Here is a 13,917-nt window from a genome sequence, read left to right on the forward strand (position 1 = left end):
CTCAGCACAGTGTTCCGAAAGTTGACTTTGCCTCAATTTCTATTTAGGATTTAAGAGCTATTTCCCTTTTACATTTCAAGACCAGGGCTTGAAAACTGTGTCAAAATGTGTTTCCCAATTACATTTCTTACCAGGCAGTGATACAAAATTTAATGATGATGCTTAGGAGTAGGGATTTGGAGGATCATCCTCTTTAATGACGAAGACAAGAAATGACTGTCGAGACACTAGCTAGAAGCCGAAAGGTGAAGTCTGGGCTGAGAACTGATTTATGTCAGGATGGGACAGGGTAGTCTGGGAAATATAATGAATTCCAAACTGAAAAAAAGAGGAAAAAATATTACATTTTGTTATTATTGGTTTTGGACCTTGAAAGTGCTCTGCACTGAAGACACCAGCCTATTTTACAGGCTCAAAATTAGAACTCGATTGAGCTAACTTACATTATATGCTGTTTTCTCTTATTCTAAATTTGCCCTTGGCTTGAGTTTTTACAGATTTTAGCAGTGACCATCATGGGAAATGTTTTGAATACAGATTAAAATCTGAAATTTAAATAAAAAAGAACTCAGGATGAGTAAGAGCAGTGAAACATATAATTGAATAAAATAAATAAAAATCAGATAAATTAAATTATAACTATATGAAGTTCTGACTGAGAACAGAGATTATACACAATGGGGAACTGTAAGAGAAGCAGAAGCACTCTGGGCAATTCCTGAAGACTCCAGACGTCAGTGTCTTCATTGTCTGGTCTGCCTTTGGCTTGTTTGTGATGTGTACCTAGCCCTACACTTAACTCTGGGCCTGGGAGATCTCATTATGTCTCAGTCTGACCACGAGATCATTTTGCTTGCTGAATTTATACAACTCCTCAATTATTAATGGATTCTTTGTAGATCAGGAAAGACTGCTTCATAGCAAAACAATGTCAGTAAGTGGTGCTTTTCTGTGCTAGACCAAAATTGGTGGACCTAACCAAGATTATATCTGAGGAAACGGGCCTCTCTCTCTGAACCAACATTGGAAGGCTTGGTTGGAGTGGGTGATAGTGGTGATGGTGGTATTGAATTAGAGATTCTCGTAACTGGGATGTGTGCAGTAGTTTCACACACATTAGTGCAGAATGAGGAGGAAGGACGGAAGTGGGAGAGTAGGAGCTGTGCCCATAGCTTTGGGTACATGACTGCCCATTAATTTCTACTAAACTGGTTTTTAGAAGTCATGGACAGCCATCCTGATTGAACATGACTGGAGAAAAACGTTGAATTTATTATGTCATTCTATTACATTATAATATTATTATTATTATTATTATTATTATTATTATTACTGTTATTATTAATTTTGTTGTAGTTTTTCCTGTTCTTACAGCTGTACTGGGAAAGAAATTAGTTGATTTTCCTTATTACTATTCCAGGGTTTCAGGTCTACTTCTCAATGTTTCTGCTCTTAGTAAAACATTTTTTATCTTAATTTTCTTTTCCTTGTTAGTGTAGGTTTTTTATCTCCCTGTTTTTCAACATTCCTTTTACCTTAGGAATTCCACTCATTTGTAGAAATAAATATGCTTCATTTAGGCTCATAACATTGGTGTGTCTTGTAGGTTAACGTTAATCAAGCGTGACAGTATTTCCCTGTTTGGAAATGACATTTCCCCAGTTGTAATGGATGTAGAATTTCATACTGAAGATCGGCTCCGATTTAAGGTAAGTATAGCTAATGGTGTGTATTTTTAATGAAGACAAAGCTTATTAATGGAAGGTTTTAAATATCATAATATTATTTATGATACTGAAATAATATGATTAAATAATAATGTGATTAAATACCTCATAATATCTTGTTCTGGAAGTATCTATAATTTCACATTTCACTTATTGGTAACACTGAAATTAGATCATTTACAAAAATTAATACACTCTTTATTCTTTCTAACCCGGCTTAGGTTTATGATCCTAATAATAAACGATTTGAAGTTCCACTTGATATTGAATCTTCCTCAAATTTGTCTCTTGACCCCAACTATGATGTTGAATTTGTAGATAATACAGTCCTTCAATTCAAAGTAATGAGAAAGCAGACAAGAACCGTATTGTAAGTACTGTTCACATTAATATGCTCTTAGTTTTGTCCTTAGAAACAACACATGCCTGGAGAGATTATGGAGGATGTGGGATTAGCAATTTAGAATATTAGAAATACGGAGTTTAATTTAAATCTCTATTTTAGAGTAGGGTAGGAAAAGTATTTCATTTAGCCTCCTGTTAAATTGTGTATTCAGGAGAACTGAATTATGAATAAGTGAATTATAAGTTATTGATAGTTTAAAATTCTGTGTTTCCTTTCAAAACATAAATTTAGTTGAACTGGTGCATGGCACATGTTAGTTAATATCTGCTGTTATTATTTTCCCTGTTTTTACTATTAATCAGTGAAGTTATTTTTGAGCATTATGGTAATCAAAATGCATACTTTATAATCCAAAGTAATGTTGATTATTTTTAATTAATTCAGGCCTTGTTGTCATTATTATGCAAAAAAAATACAGCACCAAATTTTGCAATGGGTTTCTAAGTATATCTGTGTCATCCTGACCATTCGGTTCCTTCTAACACATGGCCTTGGATTAATGTGAATTACATTGTGATTCACATAAAACGTGAAACTACCTTTGGTTCAGTAACTCAGATGATCAGTTTGAATAGTGCCACAGCTTTAATGTTTATGCAGCCCACTTAGCCATTGTTAGTTCATGAGGCCACACTATGGTGGTTGTCCTAAGTCTTGAGATTCTTTTTCTGTACTAAGGGTTTTACTAAGTCTTGAAGGCAAGGCTGTGTTCTCTATAAATAGAAGTTGTTATTTTATGAGATAGTTAAAAAGCAAACTATCATTCCCCTTCGCCTTTCATCATAGGTATCCATTTTATCTTCTTATCAATACTTAACATTGCTTATGAATGTGTTAGTTTGTTCTATGTGCTTTTTATCTTCTGCTAAAACTAAGGATCCTTGAGGGCAGGAACTCCATCTGTTTCTTTCACTTCGGCATCCCCAACGCATAGATTAATTGGTGCTCAGTAAATATTTGCCGACTTACTGGTTAATTGTGAACTCAAATATACTGAAAGTTCCAAACTTAAATGTATTGAGAAAGCCACATACAAAATAATCTTCAACAATTTCACCTGTATTCCTTATCTCTCTGGCCCATACTTTCTCCCTAAATAATACCATGTCTTTTCTGGCCACTTGTATTCTGCAGACATCTAAGTCTCCATTTCAAGCTTTAACTTGCTCAAACCCTATATTGTGAGCTTCCTGTTGGACAATGGGAACCTTACTGTTCTGCTAGTCCATCAGCTTTACAATGTTCAAAACTTATTTAACACTTCCACACCTCACTCAAATTTCCCAGTGTCCTTTATGTACCCTACTTCCAGCCAAACTGAGCTACAGGCTTGCTATTTCTGGGACCTACCCTAAACTTTTCTTTCTTTCCACACTGATTCAAACTATTCGTTCTTTCTTGAGTGCCTTTCTCTCCTGCCTCTGCTTGTCAAAATGCTGCTTCTCATGTGTAATCTACTTTCTCGTTAAAGTGTGCCCAATTGCCATACATGGAAGTAATCTCTCTTTTTAATTTAGGTAGAACCAAATCAGTACTTATCTTTAAAATCCTATACTGTATTTTACACTGTATTCATTTCACCTTACTGTTTTATCTCTTTTGGATTTTAATGGCAGAATCAATGTCTGGTTCATTTTAGCATTTTCACATATTCGAGCATGTAGTAAATGTTCAATAAGTAAATATCAGTGAATGCTTGTCCATTATCCTGTAAGTACATTTTAGATATGCTGAGAAACAGCAGTACACAATTAGACCGACATTAGAAATATATGGAGTTTCTTCACCTGAAGTGAAGAGAATGCTAAAATTGTCTCAAGACGATGTGAACAATTCCATCAGATGCTGCAGATAGATTAATTCAGATGAAGACGGAGTATTGAACATGGGTTATCGCAGCATAGTTTATTGCCCATCTTTAAATTTTTTTTTTTATTATTGTGATGAGAACACTTAACATGAGACCTACCCTCATAGCAGATTTTTAAATGTACAGTACATTATTGTTGACTATAGGTACAGTGCTGTGCAGCAGATCTCTGGAGCTCATTGTTCCTCCTGACAAGAGCAGCTCCGGTAGAGCTTTGTGGAGGTTAAGGCCTGAGATGAGTATGTTCAAGTGAGAGTAGTGAGAGAAATTGGAAAGACTGAAGCTAAACTACTCTTTCAGAAAATTTAATTTTAAGAAAGAGAGAAATGGAGTGAAATAAAGTCAGGAGAGAGAATATCTGTTCCCCCACCTCCCACCCAAGATAAGAAAAATATCAGTATGCTTATATTTCGATACAAAAAATGGTGTTAGAAAATGTAGAGAAAGGCTGGCGTCCGGTGAATCATCAGAGGAGTTAATCTGAGGAGCACCAGCAGTGTGTTCATCATTGGCAGAAGAGAAGAAGGCTGAATTGGCATACGAGGGCTTGGAACAGCTCACTTTGTGGCTGCTCTAGGTTCAAAACCAAATTCTTTTGAAATTGCTTAGCCACACACATCGGGACAGATGGGAGCAAGGGGGGTGGGGTGGTCCTGTACATTTAGACTGAGGGCTAAAAAGGGCAATCAGGGCCCAGCCTATTTTGCTTTTCAGTTCACCTTTTAAGAAAATGATTCAGCTGCCTGAGGTCTGAGTATCAAGGCAATGGATATGAATGTTGCTTTGATAGACCCTCTGGCCAAATGGGAGCCTAGGGGGCCCAGCTGCCCTGATGCTCAGTGCCCTTGTGTATGCTACAGTTCATGCTTGTGGCAAATATATCCTCTATCTCCTCACCCCACTACCATTAGGTGGCTTTGTAGGGAGGCCTTTCTCCAGGGATCCAAGGGTTAGCATACATCCACAGGATAGTGGCGGGGGGCGGGGGGAGGGGGGATTGAGCTTCCTGTTACTCTATAAAACCTTTCTCATAATAGATACTCAATATATTTTGTTGTACCTTGTGTTTCCTTCAAGTATATGGAGAAAATAATATTTTCTCAACATTCACTAGGTGTTTGTTTTTGGGAATTAGGAGGAATAAAGGATATGCTACCTACTGTCAAAAGGGCTAACTAGGACACCTGGGATAATGAAAGAAATGTAAAATGAACTTAGAAGAATGTAAAAGGAGATTTAAATTCTAACGGAAAGAATGAGATAAGACTTCAGGGAGGAGCTGGTCACAGTGAAGCCCTTTTTTTTTTTTTTTTTTTTTTTTTTTTTTTAAGGGAACTACATAAAGACGGCACAAAAGAGTAAAATAGACTGGATATCTTCTGGCTATAAAAAGACGGGTATGACAGGGAGTGCAAAGAGGAATTGTGAAATGGTTTTATACTCCATATCAGTACACAGTTCATATGGTAGTGTAGGGGAGGAAAAGTTGTCTGTGACCCTCTTAGGGTTCCAGGCTAGGTCTGAAAATTAAGCTGCTAAAGATTAACAGGAGTAAAGCATACAAATGTCATTGAATTTGTGTATGTATATGGAAGCTTTCAGAAGAGAAGGAAGACAAGAAGAAGTGACCAGAGCAGGAAGCTTTTATATCTGTTAGACAAACATAATAAATTTGTGAAGATTTGGCAGAGGGGTTGTTGGGACTAGGGGTAGTAAATGGTGAAGAAGTAGCTAGGAAGATAAGGGTCAGTTTAACAAGGTTTGTTTATGTAGATGTCTCAGCCCCACATTCCTTCCCTGTCTCAGGTTGTAAGAATGTCTTCTTTTTAGTGAAGGGAGATTTATGACCCTGTTTAGGGAAGAAAGATGAAGAGGAGGAGGTGAGAGTGACCTTTCTACTTCTGCCATTTTTTTCAAACTCTTTCAGCTTAAGATATTAAGTATACCAAAGTGCTGTATTTTGGGTAGTGGGCGTTGAACCCCATCCCTAGAGAAATAAGGAAGTGGAGGCTGTCAAGGGTCCTGCATGCCCTGTGGTCCTGTTTTCTTCAATCATGACTGACTGGGTCCTGCATGCCCTGTGGTCCTGTTTTCTTCAATCATGACTGACTCTTCAAATACTGGCCTTGCATTCTTTGTAGGAACTAATCCAACTCTGGTCGAAACATTCTATTTTAATCATCCCTTCAGGGCATAGTGTTCAAGAAGTTCTTCTTTCTTCTTTTCTTCTTTGAGATGTTTATTTGATACCTTCTATAGATGACATTCATTTTTAAGAGCTACCTGGCAATTTTAATGGTTTCTTAGTGAAAAAGTTTATTCCTATTTTATAGTATAAATCCTGAGTTAGGAGATTATTCCTTTAAATATATTAAAGAGATGGTTTTGGGGGTGAGGTGAGGATGTGGCAGTGCTATCAATAATTCTCTTGAAGTTCTAGGGAGATCCTTCTACTTTGAATTGGAAAAGATGGCTTCTAAAAGTTTATCTCACGCCAATAGCTTTTCTAATAAATAGGTTTGAATATACCCATATCAGATATCAATTTGTAATAAATGGGAATATGTCAGTATTAAAGCTTTGCTCATTGAGTATTATGAATAATGTGATTGGAGGCATTCTGGAATTAATAATACTAATTGTAATACATGTAATAAGAATTCCATCATTTATTCATATATTCAAAACATATCTCTTGCCTAGGCCAACTTCTCCCCCTCACACGTTGCTCTGGTTAGTTGAAAAGAGAGATTGCATATGACAAATTAATAAATACAAGGAATTTCTTAAGATAAATGCATTATAGGGAGATATCTCTTTGGAAAAAATAAGTAAAATACTGAAGTGGTTCTATTTCACTTGTAATGAACTTTGATTTTTATGTGATTTATTTAGTTTTCTTTTATTTATAAAATATTTAAGGGGAAAGTAATAATGTTATATTTTTTCATTTATTTTTATCTGATTATTATTTTAAACACACTCAACTTACTTTAGTTTCATTTGATCCATGAGAATGCTGTACTTGAATATCATTTTAAAACTCAATCAACATTGTTGACATAATACTATGTCTTTTATTTTTACTTATCAGAGTCTACTAGACCTAATTTTAATATAGGTAATGTTTAATGTAGGTAATTTCTAAAAAAACAATGAAATTGTCTCCTTTATTCAGGAAGTTTTTTTTTCTTCTTTGGCCTTATTTTATAAATACAAATATATATTATATATAATTAAATACATGTAATCAGAGTGCATGAAGGGGAATGGGAAATAGGAAAGAACATTTGTTAATACGGTTATGAAAACCTAAGAGGCTGCAGCTCCTCTGGTACTAACTCTTTGAGAATATTGGGAGTTACGAGTTATAACAAGCGGAAAAGAGAGGACTGACAGTTTATGACTCTTCAGTCAATTATTCCAGCCCTAGTGAACTGGCGATAACAACACACAGTATGCCACAAACTTCCAGCAACCCAGCTGTTTCAAAACAACTGACATGTGAATTCGATGGGGAGTGATTAGAGGCCCTCTTTTTGGTAAGGAAAAGGGTATAAGTGTGTACTTCATAGAATACATGTAGGAGGCTGCATCTCAGGTTTGTGGTTAGAACTAATGAGACCAGCAGCAGGTTGTCCTTAGTTCTGTTTATATAAATAAATGACACATAGATAAGTCCTAGAAAAATAGGTTCTTCTATAAAGCCTTTTAAAGAATTGTTGATAGTATGCTGCTAAAGCCTAATTGATACCATTCTTTTCATAGAAAAATCAAAACCAAAGGATTTTTTCTTAAATGATATTTTCTGAGAGGTAAAGTTACCTTTAAGGTTTATGGCAAATTGAGCTAGAAAATAATTCCTTACCGCTAAGGAGTGGCTCCTGTTCCTTAGAGATAGCTCCATTATCGTTATAGCTGCTGTGAAAATATTGAAATACTTCCACGATAGTTGATAGCTATTCCCTGAGCTAGTCCTGTGTTTTTCCTTCTGTTCTGCTGCCCTCCTTGACCCCTCCACCAAGACCCCTCGGGTCTCCTAAGTTCTTGTAAATGGCTAATATCTGTCACCTCAGGTCTTCATGTCCCTGCTTCAGCCTGTGGCTCACATGAGCTCTGATTGATCAGCATGTGCCGAGCTAATTTTCAGTATTTTGAGTACGATCCTTTTGTATACACTTTCTGAATGATTTCTTTGGAGCTCAAGCTCTAGGCAAATTTTTATGTACTATTAATACTGTTATACAATATTATTACATTGTTGTTACATTAATACAATACTACTAATATTGTGATACAATCTTTGAGGCACATGCTTAATAGTCAAAATAAGCACATTTTTCTTTCTTATTCATATTTTTATACAATCTTTGCAGCAAATGATTACTATTGATATCAATTAATCGAAAAACACTATCATAGCATTTTGGCCTTTATTTCAAGTCTTTGTGGCTAGGTAAAACTTTTAATAAACTTTCGGGAAATTGTATGTTGAGGCTTTGATACTTATGAGAGAAAAAAGAAATTTTGTTCTGAGCCTTTTTTGATGACTTGAAAAATTAAATGCATTTTCTTGTTTATGGGCATCTGAAAAACTAAGAACATAAGAAAAAAAGATAATAAAAGCTTTTTCCTTTGGAAAACAGAGTCGATACATACTGTTACTCTTCTTACATAGTACTTTACCTGCTCATAATAGTTTCCCCTGAACTTTCACCTTCTCAGTCTGTGATATGTCCTGCTGCTCCTATATCAACATGTACTTGCTTGCCTCCACAGATCCCATTCTGTTGTAATTACCTATTTGTTTCTGCCTATTATACCTCTGTGTATTTCTCCGGTGTCCAGTGCCAGACACTCAGGAAATGGTCCTTGAATGAGAAGGGTTGAGGAGAGGGAGGGGTGGAGAGAGAAACATTAAAAAGCAACAGTTTTCAGCAAACATAGTAAGCGTGGATACTTGGCAGCAGTCTCCTCCAGTGTGTGAGAAACTCTCCTCTGCAAGGAACCTCTGAGCAGCTGCCTCTCCTGTGGAATAGGGCTGGGAACTGGAGAGCGGTAGAGGATGAGATAAGGTTTTGGGCCTGGAAGCAGCATGGGGGTCCTCCCACCTGTGACTGCTGAATCGTCACTGCCTCCGCCACACTCTCCTTTCCCTTAGATGATCTGACCCTGGCTTTCATAGTTTAAACAGGTGTTCTAAGACAAAGGAGTTTTTCAATTACCTTTGGAAAATGTCAATGCAATAGTCAGTTCCCAGAGATTCACTATTCATTTTTCCTTATTAAAAACTCTGAACAAAAAAGTCCTTGCAGAAAAGAAATCTAGCTCAGTTTGGGTAACCCAACATTTCCAAAGTTTTATTTGAACACAGACTACTCTTATTTCAAGAAAGACCTACTTCCATCTCAGCAGATAAATGCTGCACAAAAATTTGAGCAGCAAAACTGACTGAATCCTGGCACTATTATTTGGGTAATTTTAGGCAAGTTATATAACTGCTCTTTTGGAGTCGCAATTTCTGTGTTTATAAAATGGAGTAATAGTGCTTTACAACAGGATTATTGTGTAGATTAAATGAAATATCATATATAGAATACCCAGATTAGGGTCCAGTATTTAGCAAATACTCAATAAATATGATTACCATTCCTTCAGATCCTCTCATACCCTGCTTTGATTTTCTCACCCCCCTATTAAATTAACTGTACAGGATTTTTTTTTTTTTTTGGCAAGAATTTAATGGAGAAAAGAGTCCTTTATAAAAAGCTGCCCAGTCACTTTCTGTTTTCTGTCTGGCACAGGTGGGAAACAACTTTTGGAGGCCTGATATTTTCTAACCAGTATATTCAAATGATGACCTCTGTCCCATCCACTTCGGTCTATGGATTTGGGGAACATGAACATCCATCCTTTAAGCATGACATGAATTTTGTTAGATACGGAATGTTTTCCAGAGACCAGTCGCCAACGGTAATGTGTGAACATAGATTCTTAATACTAGAAATCTGCTTATTGAAAGAAAAAGAGGACATGACTATTGCAAGTGATTTTCTATAAGGTACTATAAATTTACTCTCAGAAATCATTTTAGTTTATACTCAATCAGTTATAGAGGCAGGTTTGAAATTTTACATCCACTCAGGTTTTCACCAATTTGCCTTTTACCTTCATAATATATATTACACGTATTTTTTTTTGCATGTCATTAATTGCTACTGGATCTCATTGAGCTAGGATAATAAAATCATAATAAAACATTAGGACTACAATATTTCTTTTTGCTGTTGCAGGCATTTAGCAATCTCTATGGAGTTCATCCTTTTTATATGTGCATAGAGAATGATTTTAATGCTCATGGTGTTCTCCTCTTGAATTCCAATGCCCAAGGTAATGTGATTGTCTGGTTAAATTATAAAGAAGCAAATGTACAATTTAAGTGATAATTTTTGCCTTTTCTCCCTTTAAAAAATATTTAATTAGAACAAAATAAAGTGAGAGGTTGTCTACAATTTAATATTTTGTTTCAAAATGGAAATTTTTCTAGTGAAACATATAGTCATCTTAATAGACTCCAAAACACTTTTAAGGCACATAGTACTACAGATACACAACTTGAGAAATCAGAAGCCCTGGAATAAAGTGTTAGAAATTCCAGGGTAACACAGTGTTGCTGGGTCTGCCATGTCGTCTCAGCAATGCAAACATTACCCAGGCTTCCTTCCTGCATTACATTAGTCCAGGAATACTCGAAACGCATCATCACTCCAGCAGCTTTTTTTAATTGTGTGCTTGAGGTTTAATTCTGTCTCTGTCTCTGTCTCTGTCTCTGTCTCTGTCTCTCTGTCTCTGTCTCTCTCACTCTCTGTCTCTCTCCGTCTCTCTCTCTCTGTCTCTTTCTCTCTCTCTCTCTCTCTCTCTCTCTCTCTCTCTCTCTTTCTGTCACTTTCTCTGTCTCTCTGTAAATGCAATGCAATGTATAACTGACCTGATGAACTCTAAGAAACCTGTGAACACACAGAATTGGAAAATCCTGAAAGACATTTAGATGCTATCGAAGCTATCAATATTGTGTAATATCAGATAATCAGCCTAAGTAACACTTAAATGGTGGAAATATTAAAATCACGATCTCTGCTACTTACATTACGTGTGTTTATTTTCTTTTTGCTTTGTTCTCTTCAGATGTTACTCTGAGCCCGTTTCCTTCTTTAACATTCAGGACCATTGGAGGAATACTTGATTTCTACATGTTCCTTGGTCCCACTCCTGAAAATGTTATTCAGCAGTACACAGAGGTGAGTACGGTACTGTAGCTCAAGCTCAGGTTTTCATTGCCTTGGCTCTGAGGGAAGGGAGGGGTAGTTAGCATATCTGCCCTTTAGCCTTCTAGGCTTATGGCTAATCGTTTCTACATTTAGGAAAAGCCTTCTGACTTGATTGCAATTTTGTCTCAGTTCCATAACTTCTGACGTTTCTCCCAAGCTGTTCAACTCCCAGTCACAGTGTTCAGTGGGGCCCATAGAACTGGGTTCTGAGCAATTTATCTTTATTATTTTGGCTGTAACTTATAAACCTACTTCTATCTAACATAAACATGCAAAGCCTTATGAAATTATATTATTCATGGTTGTTTCATATTTATTTTATAATGCGAAAATCTCAACAAAATTAATCTTGAGAAAAAGAGACTGTGGAATTTCAATTAATTAACCTACTAACCATTATTTAATTAGTTTTCCTTTATTTTTTAGTTATAACACAAATGACTTATAACAAATTTCTAGCATGCTTATACATTTTTAAAAATTTCATTTATGTTATTCAAAAGAATATCTACATTTCTAAATAAGCATGCCCTTTGTGAATATTCTGGATTGTTTATAATGAAGTCAAGGAATATTTTTCCAAATAAGTTTATTTTTAATTACACATGCACTGTGGAACTTTATTTTCAAGGTAACAGTGTAAAATGATGTATAAGTATATTCCCAAATCCTCCTGCTTTTAGCAGAAACAACCACTTTCAAAAGTTTCCCAAATATCCTTCCAGAAATTTACCATGAATTCACACACATATATTTTCCCCTTCTGTATAAATAGGGTCATAGTAGAACTATATTTTGTGACATGATCTTTTAATTTACTTCTTTGTTGGAGATCTTTCTGTACTAGTACATATAAATCTACATAATATTTTTTAAGACTTAATTTTCTTAGAGCAGTTTTAGGTTCACAAAAAAGTGGAAAGGAAGGCACAGAGATTTACCACATACCCTCAGCCTCCCACATGCATAGCCTCCTCCATTATAAACATCACTCACTAGAATAGCACATTTGTTTCCAAGGATGAACCTACATTGATATATCATTATCATCAAAGCCCATAGTTTACCTTAGGGTTCATTCTAGGTGTTATACGTTCTATGGGTTTAGACAAATATGTATTAACATATATCCCTTATAATATCATAGAGAGTATTTTCACTGCCCTGGAAGCCCTCTGTGCTCTGCCTATTCATCTTCCATCCTCCATCCCACATCAGCAACCATGTCTTCATAGTTTTGCCTTTTTCAGAATGTCATATATTTTGAATTATATAATATATATGTATGTAGCCTTTTCAGATTGGTTTCTTCCACTTAGGAATATGCATTTAAGTTTTCTCCATGCGTTTTCATGACTTGATAACTGTTTTTTAGTACTGAGTAACGTTCCACAGTCTGTATGTACCATACTTTATTTATCCATTCGCCTCATGAAGGACATATTGGTTGTTTTTAATTACAAATAAACATCCATCTGCAGGTTTTTGTGTGGACATAAGTTTTCAACTCCTTTGGGTAAATACCAAGGAATGTGATTGCTGGGTTGTATGATAAGAGTATTTAGGGTAGTAAGAAACTACTAAACTGTCTTCCAAAGTAGCTTATCATTTTGCATTCTCACCAGCAATAAAGGAGAGTTCCTTTTGCTCCATATCCTCTTCAGCATTTGATGTTGTCAGTGTTCCAGATTTGGGCCATTCTAATAGGTGTGTAGTGCTATCTCATTGTTTTTTTAATTTGCATTTCCCTGATGACATATGATGTGGAATATATTTCAGATGCTTATTTGCCATCTGTATTTCTTCTCTGGGGAGGTGTCTGATAAGGTCTTGGACCATCTTTTAAGTGAATTGTTTATTTTCTTACTATTTGTTTTAAGAGCTCTTTTATTATTTTGGATAGCAGTTCTTTAGCAAGTGTGTGTTTTGCAAATCTCGCTCATCTTCTAATTCTCTTGGCATTGTCTTTTGCAAAGCAAAAGTTTTTAATTTTAATGAAATTCAGCTTATCAATTTTTTCTTTTATGAACTGTGTCTTTAATGTCGTATCTGTCTCTTTTTAAAAGCTGTACCAACTGACATTTAAATTGATTTTATTGTTTCCCAGAGAGTGGAGCAACATTCTTGTTCACATGTCTGTGGACACATGGATGCTTCTGTAGAATATATTCCTATAAGTGAAATGAATGAGTCAAGAGTATTTAAAATTTTGACAGATACTGCTAATTTCTCTCTCCCAAAAAAACAAAAAACAAAAACAAACAAACAAAAAACCTCTCGATTTTCATTCGTATCTAGAGTATAAAGCATAGGAACCGGACTCAAAGACACTGCAGTTTGTTGGTGGCAAGAGCGCAGGGTTCAGGCATTGGAAGAACCGGTTCTTAGTCCCCTTTCAGATGCTCTAATTAGCTCTGTGACATGGCATGAATCACTTAACCTTCCTATCTCACTGGGTTCTTTAAACATGCTCTCTCTCTCTTAAAAATACTAGTAGATATAGCTTCTAACCTTGGCTTTCAAGCATGTAGCAGAATTCAACATGCTTAATATATAGTTTATGAAGACTGCATTTCTAAATCAATC

At 35.7% G+C, this 13,917-nt stretch overlaps 1 protein-coding gene across 8 annotated transcripts in view; it reads left to right on the top strand.

The window, feature by feature from the left end:
* LOC107514213 (maltase-glucoamylase, intestinal) overlaps positions 1-13,917 on the top strand; it is a 177,340-nt gene that overhangs the window by 111,920 nt on the left and 51,503 nt on the right. For all 8 annotated transcript variants that reach the window (XM_016151710.2, XM_036236620.1, XM_036236622.1 and 5 more), the window contains 5 exons: positions 1,607-1,709; positions 1,949-2,097; positions 9,808-9,976; positions 10,297-10,393; positions 11,189-11,301. In XM_016151710.2, coding sequence (XP_016007196.1) covers positions 1,607-1,709; positions 1,949-2,097; positions 9,808-9,976; positions 10,297-10,393; positions 11,189-11,301 — 631 coding nt within the window. The remainder of the gene's footprint in view (positions 1-1,606; positions 1,710-1,948; positions 2,098-9,807; positions 9,977-10,296; positions 10,394-11,188; positions 11,302-13,917) is intronic.

This window comes from Rousettus aegyptiacus, unplaced genomic scaffold (genome assembly GCF_014176215.1).
Source record: "Rousettus aegyptiacus isolate mRouAeg1 unplaced genomic scaffold, mRouAeg1.p scaffold_m13_p_2, whole genome shotgun sequence".
Taxonomy (NCBI): domain Eukaryota; kingdom Metazoa; phylum Chordata; class Mammalia; order Chiroptera; family Pteropodidae; genus Rousettus; species Rousettus aegyptiacus.